The following is a 17,574-nucleotide window of genomic DNA, read 5'->3' on the forward strand; positions in this document are numbered from 1 at the left end:
TCAACAATAGAATAAAGTAGTGAGGCCAGAAAGAGAGCCATGAGTATGTGAAACCCTCCTGTATGATAAGATGATATAATTCATTGGGATAATCAGTGAGAAAATATCACACTGAGTGGATGGTTTATTAACTGGTGGTACAATAATATGTTCATTATTCAGACAAAAAAGGGAGGTGAATATTTACCTCCTATCATGTATTAATTTTAAAAATCTGAATGGATTAAATGTATCATGTTAAAATATAATATTATACATTTAAAAATAAAATATAGGAGAATGTCTTTTTAACCTTAGTAAAAAGAAAAATATTTTAAATGAGATTTTTAAAAGTACAAATCATAATGTATAAAAAGATGGATTTGATTACATCAAATTTGGTACTTTATGTTTAAAAAAGGTAATTAGAGAAAATATTAACAAATATATGGAGTAATAGGAGAAGATATTTGCAATGGCTAGATCAAGGATTTATACCTAGATATTCTAAATGATGGAAAGAATTGATATTACTTGGAAAAAAAAGGATTATCCAAAAAATATACTAAATATATGAGTTTCACAAAGGGAAAATAAGGATAATTGATAAGTTTCTGAAACAATGTTCAACTTTGCTATAAATGGAGATTACAAATAAAATTCATCAGTGTGATATCCCTTTACCTCTGTGAAACTGACCCGTATTAGAAAATAGAATAATAATCAAGGTCTAGATAAAATGTGGAAGATGTAACCCCCTAAGCATTCCTGATACCAAAATTCTCTGCTACAGTCAGAATGAATGAAATGAATTTACAAATAGAAACTTGGATACATATGAAAAAAATTATATATACTAATAAGAATGAGAAAATGTGAATTATAGCATAACATCATTTATATAATTAAACAACTCAAATCATTTCTACATATAGTTTAAGGATACACAGTTATCTGTTTAAATTGAAATAAGATGATAAACATTAAATTCATTTGACTGGGTGCCCACTGGTTGTGGGGTAATGGAAGAGAAGAAGATAAAGAAAAAATGTAAGAAAAATTAATCAAAAGAGATGTTTGCCATGGGCTGATTATGGAGTGGAATGAACTGAGAGTATGATTAATACATTCTGTTGCCCTGAGATGCACAAAAAACAAATTCTGTAATTCCACAAACTTATGTTGTGGCATTCAAAATCAAACTGACATTTTTATCATGTTGTAGTGCGAGGGAAATTTTTCACTCCTCTCCCCAACGTTTTCATATGTCTTCCTTACAAGAAAGAGATGAAAGTCTGTCTTACTGCAGATCCCTAGTTGGGTCACATTCACTAGAGGATTGTTGTGCTGAGAGTTGTAAGAACACACATACATGATTAACTGTGATTCTCCCTCTATTTCTTCAGTAGATGCGGCTAAAGTTTAAGAAGAAAAGACCATGTTCCAAAGATACTGGCACAAAAACAGAAATATAGATCAATGGAACAGGATATAAAGCCCAGAGATAAATCCACGCACCTATGGTAAACTAATCTATGACATAGGAGGCAAGAATATACAATGGAGAAAAGACAGCCTCTTCAATAAGTGGTGCTGAGAAAACTGGACAGCTATACGTAAAAGAATGAAATTAGAACACTCCCTTACACCATACACAAAAATAAACTCAAAATGGATTAAAGACCTAAATGTAAGACCGGACAACATAAAACTCTTAGAAGAAAACATAGGCAGAACACTCTGACATAAATCACAGCAAGATCTTTTTGGCCCACCTTTTAGAGTAATGGAAATAAAAACAAAAATAAACAAATGGGACCTAATGAAACTTAAAAGCTTTTGCACAGCAAGGGAAACCATAAAAAGACAAAAAGACAACCCTCAGAATGGAAGAAAATATTTGCAAATGAATCAACAAAGGATTAATCTCCAAAATATACAAACAGCTCATGCAGCTCAATATCAAAAAAACAAACAACCCAATCCAAAAATGGGCAGAAGACCTAAATAGACATTTATCCAAAGAAGATATACAGATGGCCAAAAAACACATGAAAAGCTACTCAACATCACTAATTATTAGAGAAACTCAAATCAAAATTTCAATGATGTATCACCTCAGACCAGTCAGAATGACCATCATCAAAAAATCTACAAACAATAAATGCTGGAGAGGATGTGGAGAAAAGGGAACCCTCTTGCACTGTTGGTGAGAATGTAAATTGATACAACCACTATGGAGAACATTATGGAGGTTCCTTAAAAAGCTAAAAATAGAATTACCATATGACCCAGCAATCCCACTACTGGGCATAAACCCAGAGAAAACCAAAATTCAAAAAGACACATGTATCCCAATGTTCTTTGTGGCACCATTTACAATAGCCAGGTCATGGAAGCAACCTAAATGCCCATCGACAGATGAATAGATAAAGAAGATGTGGTACATATAGACAATGGAATATTACTCAGCCATAAAAAGGAATGAAACTGGGTCATTTGTAGAAATGTGGATGGACCTAGAGACTGTCATACAGAGTGAAGTTAAATCAGAAAGAGAAAAATATCACACATTAACACATGTATGTGGAATCTAGAAAAATGGTACAGATGAACTTGTTTGCATGGTAGAAATAGAACACAGATGTAGAGAACAAATGTATGGACAACCAGGGAGGAAAGGGGGGTGGGATAAATCGGGAGATTGGGATTGACATATATACACTAATATGTAAAAAATAGATAACTAGTGAGAACTTGCTGTATAGCACAGGGAACTCCACTTCATTGTACAGTAGAAACTAACACAACATTGTAAAGCAAGTATACCCTAGTAAAAAAAATAAAAATAATAAAATATTTTTTAAAAGTTCAATTTTTTAAAAAAGTATACTTGTCTTTATGTCTTTATTCCATACTTTCATCTATTTCTCTAATGTCAATGGTCAGGTTTTCAGGAATAACCCCTCTTCACAGAAGCCTTAGGCATCTAGTTTATAGTATTTTGATCCACCCCAAGTTCTGTTTTTCACTCTGGGTGATGTAATGCTCACAAAAAGCAGCCAGTAAGAAGTCATGAGTTCTTATTCCTTGACTACTAATGTGAGACTACTGCTTATGGAAAAGGCAAATCTATGGAGAAAGTAAAAAAAAAAAGGTGATTTCCAGAGATTTAGGGGCAGGGAAGGATGAAGAAGTGGAACACAGGGAATTTTTAGGACAGTGGAGAGTCTGTATGACAGTATAAGGGTAGATACATGTCATTATGTATTTATCAAAATATAGAATGTACAACACAAAGAGTTAACATTTTTGTATGCAGTGGACATTGGTTGAGATTAATGTGAATGTTGGTTCATAAAATGTAACAAATGTGCTGCAGGAGTGTGGGATATTGATGGTTGGGGAAGCTGTGCATGGGAGGGGGCAGAGATAGGTGGAACTCTCTGTACTTTGTGCTCCATTTTTCTGTGAATGTGTCTCTAAAAATAGTCTATTAATTTAAAAAACCATAAATACTACGTAAATCTGTTCCCTGAGATTAAACCAATGTATTTGGTAGATGCTTGCTAGACACTGCATTGTACCACATTCAACATATGCAAATATGAACAAATCATTTTCCTTCACAACTGTTCCCCTTTCCTTCTTCTCCTCGTAAATGATAATATTCTCTACAAAATTGCCTGTACAAAAAATAAATAAATAAATGTAAAGAAATGACATGTACAAAGAAACAAAAAGCCAAGGATTAATTCTGGAAATCTATCCCTTAATCTCTAGCCTATCAGAAAATCCTATTGACTTTCTTTGTAAATACTTCCTAAACCTCTCCATTTATACTCAAAATTGTTATCATATTGTAGTTTGGATCTCTACAATGGCTTGCAGGAACTATTGCACTTCTATCTCAGCTTATTTCCCTCCTCTAAATCTTGCTCCATTCCAAACAATTCAATAGATAATATTTATGAAAGAGTAAGTTGTATCACGTTACTGCTTAAAAAGTATACGTTGATCATTCATTGACCTTAAATTTGAAGTAAAGAATACTTAGTATTGCCCATTTGTTTATTTATAACCTATCCTCCGATCATCTCTCCAGGCTAATTTCTCTCCTCTATTCAAACCAAACAGGTCACCATTACTGAACTTATGCCAGGATTTTGGGTGGGCCATCCATCTCTATTTGATCTTTTCTCAAACTATTATAATTTCCCTACTATGTCCAGTTTTTAGACTAGGTTATGCAAAATAACTTTCAGCTCCAAAATCTCAGTGTCCTAAAACAACACCTTATTGTTACCAAGTCCAAGCTCGCTATGTTCACTGCAGGACTGCCCAATGAACTGAAGATGAGGTGCTGAGGCAAGGAATATGACTTTATTCAGAAAGCCGGCAAACTGAGAAGATGGCAGACTAAAGTCTCAAAATAACCATCTTATCGGGGTTTGGATGCCAGTTTCTTTTATAGCACAAAGTGTGTGTGGGGGATATGAGGGAGTAAAGTAAAAAGGCCATAAGTTTTGCAAATATCACCTGGAACGGCCAGCCTCAGGGAGGGGATGTGTTAATTTCTTCTTTCTTGCAGCCATCCACAGGTGGACAGGGTCTGGATGTTTGCCTGAACAAAGGCACTTTGGTTTAACATTCAGGCAGAGGGGTAGGGTTCCCCAAGGCAAGCCATTATGTATAGACAGTATCCTTTTAGTGAACAACAGCAGCAGAAAGCAAAGGTTAAAGTAAAAGAAACAGATCCAACATGTAGTCAAGATTTGGCTCTTCCCTGTTACATTATTTCTTTCTCATGCCATATGTCCATCATTGAGCTGCAACTGTTATATGTATTCTTTAACCAGGACTCAGACTGGCAGAGTAGCTACTCTGGAACACAGCCCAAAGACATCACAAAGGAAAAGAGAACTCTGGAGTAAGTGCACCTGATAATTGTGTTGGACCTGGAAGTGATACCTGTCACTTCAGTTCATTCTCATTGCCCTGAGAGTATTGGACAATTCCACTAAACTCAGGGGCTAGGGACATTACTGTTGTCAAATATGTGGCATATTTGATAAGCATCACTAATGATTACCACAATAATGTAGTAAATACTTAATGGTAATGTAATAGTCTAAGGTGGATAATTCCTGTGTCCAGGTTTTCAATTTGAGGGTCAAATACTAAAAAATAATAAACTAGAAATGATTCCAGGAGGTAAATACTCAGAGAAGCAAAAAGAAGCACATTTAATTACCTTAGGTAGGGGCTTTGCAGGCTTGCAGTGCAGTCCTCCAACAAATTCAACGTTAGGTAAGTAAGGGAATGGAAATTCAAAATCCCAGTATGTTCGAATCAACCACATTTCAGCTTTCCCCATAATTTCACATAATGTGGTTCGTTTTCCTGAACAAAAATAAAAGACGATAGAGGGAAAACAATCTGATATGTTAAGTGGGACATGTTTTACGATAGAATTTTCTAAGAAAAATCTTTAAAGAAGCAATATTAGTTCTATGCAACCCATGAGAAATCAATAGGACTTTGCCCCCCAAGAGTACACAATACTGAGATTATGAATAACCAAACACAGATTTAAGTATGGAACAAGGTAAAAGCCTGCTGCTTTCTCTCTACCAACAGACTCTTTCTGCTTGAGCATACCTGAGTCCCACTCCAAGCTCAGAATCAGTATGTGCTCCTAGCAATGAACAAGAAATTCAGCCAGTGATCCCAGCCTACTATGGTAGAGTCTCCTCCTCTTCTGGAATTCCAATTTATCTCATCCTCATTGCTCCAAAACCTCTGACATCTTTTAAAAACAGCTTTTGAAATGTATCCATCTTTTCTTCTGGTGTTTGGGACTATGCTTCCATACTTATTATATCCTATCAGGAATGGAAATCTTTTCATAAACATTTAAAAGTGATTATTCCTTTGCTGTACATAATTATAGCTCCTGTTTTACAAGACTTTGTCCTCTTTGGTGAAGAGAGAGCACTGCATAATAATTTGGTGATGAAATATTTGCTATTTTGACATATTTAGCTGGTAAACAGTACAAAAGGGTTACCTTTGAACTGAAGTAGAAACCAAGTGAACATTAACAGAATAAGAACTCAGATTAGTGACTCTGAATTAAATCATTTTACTTAGTTGGGAACTAGAGCTTCATTTTTGAATTCTATTCAATTACTGTGGTATAAGGAACCTTACCCAGAGTTTTGGTGTCCTTTTGAAATACGTACTCCATATCACTGATAGGAGGAAACTATAACTATCTGGTTTCTCACTGCATGGCTTTTTGAATATTCTCCTTGATGTTCTAAGTGTGGTAAAGTTTTGATCAGAAAATATAAGGGTTTTGATCTTACCAGGACAATCTATCTATGTAAGAGATCACAAGCAAATCTCAGTAATTTAGGGGTTTTATTCTGGTAATGACAAAAGTATTCAAAATCCAGTTTCAGACCCAGTACAGACCCCATATTGGAGCCTTATTTGTATCAGCCATGGGTATAATTTTATTCTCTTTGTGTGATGCTTTACTCCCACGCTTTTCTTAATGACAGTTTTATTGAGGTATAATTTATATACCATACAATTCTTCTTTTTAAATAAACTATTGAGTAGTTTTTAGTACATTTATAACATTGTGAAATCATCACCATTATTAAATTAAAAAAAATTTTTATTACTTGCAAAAGAAATCCTGTATCCATTGGCAGTCATTCTTCATTTCTCCCTCTTCCCAGCCCGTGACAACCACTAATCTACTTTTTGCTTCATTTGCCTATTCCAGAAAAACCTTATTTAACTTAATATAAATGAAATCATACACTATGTGGTCTTTTTTGCTGCCTTCTTTCATTTAGCATAATGTTTTTCATGGGTCATCCACGTGGTAGTATGTATCAGTATTTCATTACTTTTTGCTGTTGAATGATATTTTTGTAAGGATATACGTCATTTTGTTTATTCATTCATTAGTTGGTGAACTTTTGGGTTGTTTTCATGTTTGTCTACTATGAATAATGCTGCTCTGATCATTCATGTATATGTTTTCTGTGGACATATGTGTTCATTTTTCTTGGTTATAAACCTAGGAGTAGAATTGCAGGGTCATATGTTTGGTTCACTTTCTTTCATATCAAGATGATATCTTTTTCCTGTTAATTCTCCACTACTGATTTAGTAATCTGGTGTGATTAATGCATCTTATTGAAATGAAGATAATATTGTAGGAGAAATAAAAAAATAATTGATCTGAATAAGGAGATTGTGAGAAAATATGTCAAATTTGGAAAAACTTTTCCAAATTTCCAAAAGCAATGCCACATTTGATATAATGCTGGGGCATTTGTTGAATGATTAAAGGATTATTTACATCTTCAGGAAAGTGTGCCTACATTTTATTTTGTTATTTATTATTGATTTATTTTGGACTTTTTTGTTCAGACACTGTGAAGTTAAAAAGTTGGTGTGTATATTTCTGTCTGGTAGAAAATATCATCCCCTAAATTATGATTTTATTGCCCTATTAGACATTGACCATTTTTGTGTCTAACCCAATAGTATTATCCTAACATTCCTTTGTCTCCCAAAATGTTATATTAATATTTCCTCAAAATATGGTTTGAACCAGATACCTTCTTACTTGTTTTGTCCTCAATTATTTGAACATATCTATGACATGATTCAATTTATAATTGTATAAGTTATGAGTTACAGTTTTAAAATTTGAAAAATATACTTGGAATACATTTTATAATGGAGATACTAAATTGATACTGAATGATAATCTATATCTAATAGCATTTTAAAATTTATGAGAGTAAAAGAAATTTTTTTCTTCTATTTACCAAGACTTTATTATTCTTTCTCAGATTATTGATATATTCCCCAAAAGAATGTTCTAAGGTGCCAAGAGCTAGCAAGGAATCAGAGACAGAGTTGTGTCCTATAACTTATGTCTCCCTATAAAAGAGCTTCCAAAACTGAGTACAAAATTGCTGGAACCAGAGGTAAACAAATAACTTCAATACACCTGTAGATCAGTCACTGCTTGATCCATGGCTCAGAAAATGTCACTAGGATGAGATTTTAAGTTATCTTTTTTCGGTTTTGCCTTTTGCAGCTTGGACTGTGACTTTGGGTAAATGATGGGTACAGCAGTTTCTGTCCACATTGTTTTTTGTTTTAGGGTCAAGTCTAGAGATATAAGCACCTGTTTCTGTCACAGAGTGCCCAGAAAAATCCTCAGCGCAACATGTCGACCTTGATTAAGTCATATGCCTTTTTTGAATATACGGCATATTCCTGGGCAGCATACTTCATTAGAAGCACTCATATTGTTTGTGAGTTGTTGAAGAAATAATTTCTCAGAGGAAATTTTGAACAGATATCCAAAAAAGAAAAAAGGAAGTGGCTACATAAAATAATAGATCATAACCAAAAGGGTAAATTTTAATTCTTTAGGAATAAAATTAATTTTTAGTAATGATAAGGTATTAGAGATACTTCTGTTAAAATATGTACCAAAGAAAACACTTTTAAAATTCATATGGAAGTGCAAAAGACTCCAAATAGCCAAAGCATTTGTGATAAAGAAGAACAAACCTGGAGGCATCACACTTTCTGATTTCAAGCAATATTTTAAAGCTGTACTAATCAAAACAATATGGTACTGGAATGAAAACAAACCCATTGATCAGCCCAGAAATAAGCCCATGCATATAAGGTCAACTAATATTTCACAAGGCAGCCAGAAATAGTGGAGGAAGACAGTCTTTTAAATAATTTTCGCTGAAAAAATTGTATATTCACATGCAAAAGAATGAAACTAGACCCCCATTTTACTCTGCTACAAAAATTAACTTGCAAAGGATTAAAAACATAAGCATAAGACCTGAAAAACCATAAAATTCCTAGAAGGAAACATGGGAGAAAAGCTCCTTGACATGGGTCTTAGCAATAATTTTTAAAATATGACACCAAAAGCATAAGCAATAAAATTAAAAATAAAAATGTGAAGACTACTTCAAATTAAAAAGCTTCTGAAGAGCAAAAGAAATGATCAACAAAATGAAAAAGCAACCTATGAAATGAGAGAAAATATTTGCAAACCATGTATCTGATTTGTCATTACCACCCAAAATGTCTAAAGAACTCATAGAATTGACAGCAAAAAAACAAACAAACAAAAATGCAAATAATTCATTTAAAAAAATGAGCAAAGGACCTGAGTAGACATCTTTCCAAAGAAGATATTCAAATAGCCAACAAATACATAAAAAGGTGCTCAGTATCACTAATCATCAGAGAAAGGCAAATCAAAATCACAACGAGGAATCACCTCACACCTATTAGGATAGCTATCATCGAAAAGACAAGAGTTAACAAATACTGGTGAGGATGTGGAGAAAAGGGAGCACTTGTGCACTGTTGGTGGGAATGTAAATTGGTGCAGGTACTTTGGAAAATAGTATGGATGTTCCTCAAAAAACTCAAAATAAAATTCCTACTGTACTCTCATGTCCATTGCATCATTATTTACCATAGCCATAATTGGAAACAATCTGTTTTCCAATGGGTGATGGATAAAGAAAGCATGGTTATATAAACAATGGAGTAATATTAAGTCATGAGAAAAAGGGACAACCTTCCATTTGCATAAATAAGAATGGAACTTGAGGAAATTGTGGTAAATGAAGTAAGTCAGACTGAGAAAGACAAATACTGTTTGATATCATTTAGATGTGGAACTTCAAAAAAAAAAAAGAAAAAAACGTTTCAGAGAATAGATTGGTTGTTGCAAGATCCTACGGTTGGAGGGTGGGCACAATAGATAGGTAAAGGTGGATGAAAGTTATAAACTTTCAGTTCTGGGGATGTAATGTACAGTATGGTGACTATAGCTAATAATACTGTATTGAATATTTGAAATGTGCTAAGAGAATAGATCTAAAGTTTTCATCTCAAGATGAAAAAGACTTAACTACGTGTGGTGATGAATGTTAACTAGAGTTATAGTGGTGATCATTTCACTATATGTACAAATATAAAATCATTATGTTGTCCACCTGTGATGAAACAAAATGATTTTAAGGCAGGACAAGAAAAATTTAATGTAAAATTTTCTCTGCCATTTGAGCTACTACCCTGCTCCCCTTTAGTGTCCATTTTGCATCTGCATTGTACATTAACAAGATCTCCTTAGAAGACACAGGAATGTCTGCTCACAAACAAAACAAAAATGAAACAAACAAAAAAGCCAGTTTCCTCCTGGTGCCAACAAGGTAACTCCTTAGGATATAACATTCCTTCCTTAATCCCCTAAAGGGTCACAGTAACTCATTACTTGCTTTGTTGGCCTATGTAAACTGTCAATACATTACTCTGATGTATAACCCTTTGATGTAAAACCCTTGTCTCAAAAACATATAACTGTGCTTTGACTTCTAATGGGTGAAACATTCCTCAGAGCTTTCTGAAAGACTGTCTCCTGGGTTATAATCCCCACATTGGCTCAAATAAAGTTTTCCATTTCTTAGATTGACTATCGATTAACTTTTTCATCCACACCTGAAACTAATACAATGTTATATATTAATTACATCTCAAAAAATCTAAATAATATAAATAGGATACTGCTTCCTCTAAGATAACTAATATACTATGCAAAATCATCCTTAACACAATTAAATAAAAGTTTCTTTAATAAAAAAATCAATTATGCAAAAGGAAAATTAAAGTGGTTACAGACTTGCTTAAATTGAGAAAAGCTTTGTGCTCAGGGTCAAAGCTCTCTAGTTGACCTCTAATGCAATTATGAATAGAACAATAACAAGATAACAATGGGATAAGTTTAAAAGTCTAGAAACATGCTCCTTTAGAGAAAAATCTTCCTTGTTTCTCCTTTTGAAGACAAGAGCAAATGAAATCAAGATATATTTATTTATTTGCCAGTTTCATGCTTACCACTTTCCAAGCCCAGGAATCAGTCAATCAAGCCTTGATAGGAGGCAAACAGAAAGCCTGAGAGACAGCAGGTTAATCAGAAAGAAAACAAGTGTATAAAAGGAGAAGTAAACAAGAGAGAAGTAGTCTAAGGTTATGGAACTTAAGCACACATCAGATTTGGGTTTTCCAGATACTCTGGAAAAAAAATTAGTAGCATCAAACAGAATTTATGGAGAAATATAGAGAATATTCCTTCTCTGATATGTTTGCAGTACTCAATGATCTAAAAAAAAAAGAAAAAGAAAAAGTTTAAAAAAAGAAAGAAAAAGAGCTATTTTTATTGTTTTCACTCAAAACAGTTAAGCAACAGGAGCTTGGGTCCTCACTTAAAAAAAAAAGTCTTTTGTAACTTTTCCTACAGTCAGATAAATATTCACATTTTACATATGAAATATGAATCATTATTACATGCAAATTTCTCTTACCTAAAATCTTGCTGTAATACTCATCCCATTCTGCAAATGCATAGTATGAAGACATCATATCACTCATTGTATACAATAACCAGTTCTCCAGCCTCTGTATAAAAGTCATGTTGTCTGTCAGTCGTGATGTGATGCCAGGAACATATGAAGAAGGCATAGGAAGCCTGGCACACAATCTCTCAATGACATTCCCATAGGAAAACCGAAAAGAGTATATAAACGGAATATTGAGGAGTTCAGCCACCAATTCCCCACAAAAGCTTAAAGGGTCAGCAATACAGATATCAAATTTAGCTGCCTGTAGCCTGCTGAGTAAATCCTTGTTTGTGACAGCACTGTCACATACTCTTTTAGCTGATGCTAAAAAATTTTTTATAACTTTTGTCATTTTCACTTGCCTGTCCCACCATGAAAGTTTTGGCAGTTCAAAAGAAAGTGTATAGAGATCAGCACTGAACTCTTCCATGAAACTTTCTTTACTTATTGAAAGTTGAAGTATCTCCACATTAAAGGGAATCTTGGTATGATCAAGCAGAGAACTTGTTGAAGGTACCAGGATGGTTATCTCATGTCCATGAAGGTGGAGTTCTTCCAGAATAACTTTTAGATTAATCCAATGACTAAAATCCATGGGCCATACAAGTACCTTCCCAGTCCTTCCAGAGTCAAAGAACCATAGATGCAGCATGAAAAGGACACAGAAGCCTTTCACAGTCTTCATGATATTAAGTTTGCTCAACCTAAATCTGGGCTTAAACCAAGTGCATGAAACTCACAATCCAAAGATTTGTACTTGACCCTCCCAATCAATTTATAGTAGGTTGGGCTGAACTTTGAGTTGTGTACTTTGTATTGAGGAGTAAAATGAAATGCAAGTGCCTTGATGGAAAAAAAATGTCAATAAAGTCAATAAAATAAGTTAGGAAAAAACAAACCTCAGAATGAGAGTTACCAAACTTCTTTTAGAGGATATCAAAAAAAGGGTGTGTGAAGTTAAACACAAATCCATAATAATTTCTAAATAATATTAAGAAAATCCATCATCATCTGATGCATATTCAAATAAGACTAGATTGTTTGGATCTTTTTCTCTGGTTTTATTTGAATGTTCTTTTGAACAGAATGGTCTCTGTAGTGTTTCTCATACTGATAATTCTGCCAAATATTGCAGATAAGAATGAGGCCATCACTTACTGCCAGAAGGAGAGAATATGCACACTTTGAGATGTTAAGGCAGGGAGATTTAGATCCAAATGTTCTGAAGCTAAATTCAGTGCCTTTCCTGCTAAATCACATCTATCTTTAAGAGAAGAAGAAAAAGATATCTTTTTACTGTTATTGAAGATAGGAGTTCAAGTTCTGGTTCTCATCAGATTAATGTTATATCGAGAAGAGATATCTTAGAATGCAGAAGTCATGAAGAACATAACTTGATAATCTTATCCTTCCTTCCAGCACATCCAATTCTATTTTCCTTGCCTTCCTGTTCTAAGATACTTTTTATAATGTAAAATTCCATTTTTTGCTTGGATCTTCACAACTGGAAGACACTATACCATGTAGAAATGGATTCAATGATATTTAGGACAATAACTTCATCTATAATCCTTTTGTTTAAAAAGTTGATTTTCCTTAAGCAATTAATCAATAAGAATATATGATGATAATAACATTATCATGAGAATAACTGGTCCTTAATAAAAATATAATTGTGTAATTATTCAATTGCTTACTATTTCTATACATTCTACTCACAAATTATAAATCAACCTATTTTCATTTGTAGTCTTCACTGCATCTATCTGACTCTAGTCATTTTTATATCTAACTTTGACTTACTGCAGTACCCTTCTGATATCACTGCTTCAACTTCTGCATACCTGCAACTCACTCTCCATAGAGAAACTTCTCTGATTTTCAAAAAAAAATCTGTTTCAGAAATTATCATACTTGAGTAAAATGCTTTAATAACTTTCTCTCGTCTATACATTAAAATCTATACTCTCTGAAATGACCCACAAGATCCTGACTTGTTTTCTAATCTTACGTTGTTCCACCTCCATTGATATCAGCTTCCTTTGAGGTTTTCATGGTAAGAATTTCTTTTCTGTAGTGACATCAGCAAGACTGCAGAATAGGATATCTCTACTGTCATCCCCACAGAACAGTGATTTTGGCATTCCCCCAGGGGTGAGCATAACTTTCTGGGAATCAGAAAGTCTAGTGAAGAAGTTTTGTTCCACCACTGAAGCAAATAATTCCAAAAATGTGTGCATTGAAGAGGGTAAGAAGAATAGTTTCATTTTTCTGTGTCATTCCTTTCCTCATTATTGTGGCTTAGTGCCAGGAAAGATACATGTGAAATGTAATGTCTCCCACAGGGGAAAGTGAAATTGTATGAGTGAGTGCCTGGTTTCCCCAGCAACAAGGAATGTACACTTTTTCCTCACCTTACCGAGATTACTGAGGTGATCTGAAAAGCGTAGGGGCTACGAGAGGCTGGGATCATTGCCAGGCCTTAAACTCATCAAAGCACTGCTACTAACCACTTTGTGATTCTTCCTACTAAACCATTTGTGGACTCCATCAGGATTCCCACCATCTCCTTGGGCACCTCATCTGCAGACCCCTCTGAGTGACCACAGGTTTCTCCAGTGCTTCGTGTACCTCACCCACACCACTCTGCTCCTCCTCCCTGACCCACAGAAATATATCCTTCTGTGCACTGCCATGGACAGCAGGAATTAGCAAGTGCAGAAATCAGACCCATGTCTGTTGGATTGGAAGAATACTCACAAACTAACATTTCAGGACTCAGTACTAGGGAAAATAAATGGAAGATTCTCAACATGTGGCTTGCATTGTGGGATCAATAGGAGACATACAATTGAAAGAAATCCCCCACAAGAGGGAAGAAGCAATGTGGAACAGACGTATCCATAGAAATGTTCTGAGAAAGTCTAAAAAACACCTCATATCAGACAAAGAAATACCCATTGGAATATTATTGGATTTCTCAGTAGAAACTTCACAGTCCAGGACAGAGTTGGTTCGTATATTCAAAGTTCTGAAAGACAAAATCTGTGACCCAAAATATTTTACCTGAAAATGATGTCCTTCAAAAATAGAGATAAATAATTTCCCAGAAAAACAAAATCTGAGTGAGTAAAAATTTACAGACCAATATCTTTGATGAATATAGACGTAAAATTTTTCAATAGGACATTAACAAACCAAATTAAACAGTGCAAAAAAAGGGACCATACACCATGATCAAATGGGATTTATCCCTGGGATTCAAGGATGGGTCAACATAAGTAAATCAATAATGTGATACACAACATTAAGAGAATGAAAAATAAAAATTATGTGATCATCGCAATAGATGCAAAAAGTTTGGAAAAACAACATCTTTTCATGATAAAAACACTTAAACTGGGTATAAAAAGAACATGACTACATAATAAAAGCAATCCATGACAAACCCACAGATAACATAATAGCAAATAATAAAACATTGAAAACTTTCCCTCTGAAGTTTCACCAGGAATAACAAATATGTTCTATTCAACAGAGTATGAGAAGTCATGGCCAGAGCAATCAGCCAAAAATAAATAAATAAATAAATAAATAAAATAAACGACATCCAAATTTGAAAGGAAAAAGTAAAATTGTGTTTCTTTGCAGATGACATGATCTTATATATAGGAAATTCTAAAGACTCCACCAAAAAAACTGTTAGAAATAATTAGTAGATTCAGTATATTTTCAGGATAAAAATAAACATAAAAGAAATAAGTTGTGTTTCTATACACTATTAACAAAACACCTAAAAAAGGGACAAAGAAAATAATCCCATTCAAAATGGCATAACAAATAATAAAATGCTTAGGAATAAATTTACCTAGGAAGTGAAAGGAAAGTTCTGTATACAGGAAACTATGACATTTTTGAAATTAATAGAAGAAGACACAAAAAGTTATAATGATATAAAAAGTCATGGATGAGTAGAATATTGTTAAAATGTCCATAATAACCAAAGCATTCTCTATTTAATGCAGTTCATATAAAAATTCCAATGCATCTTCACAAAAATAGGAAAAAACAATCCTAATATTTGTATGGAGCCACAAAACACCCTGAATTGCCAAAGCAATCTCAAGAAAGAAGGACAGAGCTGGAGGCATCACACTTCCTGATTCAAATTATATTACAAAGGAATAATAATCAAAACGGTATGGCACTGGCATAAAATATGCACATAGACCAATGGAACAGAATAGAGAGTTCAAAAAAAAGCTGTCATAAGTCAGGTCAACTAATATTTGACACAAAATCCAATAACTCTAAATGGGGAATGGATAATCTCTTCAGTAAATGGGGTAGGAAAACCAGATCACCACAGGTAGAAGAATGAAACTGAACCCTTATACAACACCACTCACAAAATTAGCATGAAATGGATAAATAATTAAATACGATAACAAAAACTGAAAACATTCCTAGAGAAACAGACAGAAGTGCCCCTTGACATTGGTCTTGGCAATGATTTTTTGGATTGACATCAAAAGCACAGCAACAAGAGCAAAAATAAACAAGTGGGACCTTATCAAACTAATAAGTTCTGCACAGAAAAAGGAAAAATCAACAAAAGAGAAGGTAACAGACAGAATGGGAGAAGATATTAGCAAATCATGTATCTGATAAGATATTAATATCCAAAATATAAAAAGAATTCATATGTCAAACCCAATCTCCCAATTTGCTTTGCTGTACAGCAACTAACACAACATTGTAATTCAACTATATTCCACTAAAAATTAATTAAGAAAAAAACTCATACATTTAACAGTAAAAAAAAAAGTCTAATTTAAAAATGGGCAGAAACATTGAATAATTTTCCAAAGAATACATATATATAACCAACAACTACATTGAAATGTGCTCAACATTTCTAAAGATCACAGAAATGCAAATCAAAGCCACAGTGATATGTCACCTCACTCCTGTTAGAATGGTTATCATCAAAACACAAAGTATAAAAAGTGTTGGTTAGGGAGCTTCCCTGGTGGCGCAGTGGTTGGGGGGTCCGTCTGCCCATGCAGGGGACGCGGGTTTGTGCCCTGGTCTGGGAGGATCCCGCATGCCGCAGAGCGTCTGGGCCCGTGAGCCATGGCCACTGAGCCTGCGCGTCCGGAGCCTGTGCTCCGCAGCGGGAGAGGCTGCAACGGTGAGAGGCCCGCGTACCGCAAAAAAAAAGAAAAAAAAAAGTGTTGTTAGGATGTGGAGAAAAGAGAACTCTAGTATACTGTTTTGGGAAATGTAAATTAATATGGCTACTATGGAAAACACTATGTAGGCTTCTCAAAAGAAAAAATAAAGCTACCACATGATTAAGCAATTCTGCTTCTGGGTATATATCCAATGGGAATGGAGACAATCTTGGAGAGATATCTGCACTTTCATGTTTATTTCAGCATTATTAACTACAGCCAAAATATGGAAACAACCTGAGTCCATCAGTGGATAAAGTTGATGTGATACATTGCATACAATCGAAAATTCTTTAGCTGTGAGAGAGAAGGAAGTCTTTCTTTTTGCCACAACATGGATGGACCTTGAGGTCATTATGTTAAGTTAAATAAGTCCGATAGAGAAAGACAAATACTGTATGATATCACTTATATATGGAATCTAAAAATGCTAAACTTATAGAAACGGAGAACAGAATGATGGTTTCCAGGGGCTGAGGGTTAAGGTAAAGGGGGAGAAGATGGTCAAAGGGCACAAACTTCCAGTTATAGGATGAATAAGTTCTGGGCATTCAATGTACAGAATGGTGTTTATTGTTAATAGTATTGTATTATGCTTGAAAGTTGTTAAGTGAATAGATTTTCAGTTTTCTTACCACAAAAGAAAAGAATGATAATTATGTGATGTCATAGAGGTGTTAATACCAGTATATATTTGTAATATATAAACATTTCAAATCACCTCAAAATTATACGTTATGTGTCAATTTTGTCTCGATAAACTGGAAAAAATAAAATTTTAAATAATGCTTAGATGTCACTAAAAATTTCTCTGCATCAACGCTTTTTCAGAATTATATTTGTCATGAACTACAGAAGAGTTAAAGAACTTTGACCCA

General features: G+C 34.1%; 1 protein-coding gene across 3 annotated transcripts in view; it reads right to left on the bottom strand.

Moving 5' to 3' along the window:
* Nucleotides 1–12,282, bottom strand: part of LOC309961229 (UDP-glucuronosyltransferase 2C1-like) — a 35,157-nt gene extending 22,875 nt beyond the window's left edge. Inside the window, exons 1-2 of one of the 3 annotated variants that reach the window (XM_082838282.1) lie at nt 11,424–12,232; nt 5,234–5,382 (exon numbers count right to left, since the gene is read on the bottom strand). In XM_082838282.1, the coding sequence (XP_082694408.1) occupies nt 5,234–5,382; nt 11,424–12,144 (870 nt within the window). In that variant the 5' untranslated portion in view covers nt 12,145–12,232. Of the gene's footprint in view, nt 1–5,233; nt 5,383–5,640; nt 11,389–11,423 lie in introns of those variants that run through there. The other 2 variants (XM_082838284.1, XM_082838283.1) reach the window with 2 other exon arrangements.
* Between the last annotated feature and the right edge of the window lie 5,292 nt (nt 12,283–17,574).

Source organism: Leucopleurus acutus, assembly GCF_964270905.1.
Source record: "Leucopleurus acutus genome assembly, chromosome: 4".
Taxonomy (NCBI): Eukaryota; Metazoa; Chordata; class Mammalia; order Artiodactyla; family Delphinidae; genus Leucopleurus; species Leucopleurus acutus.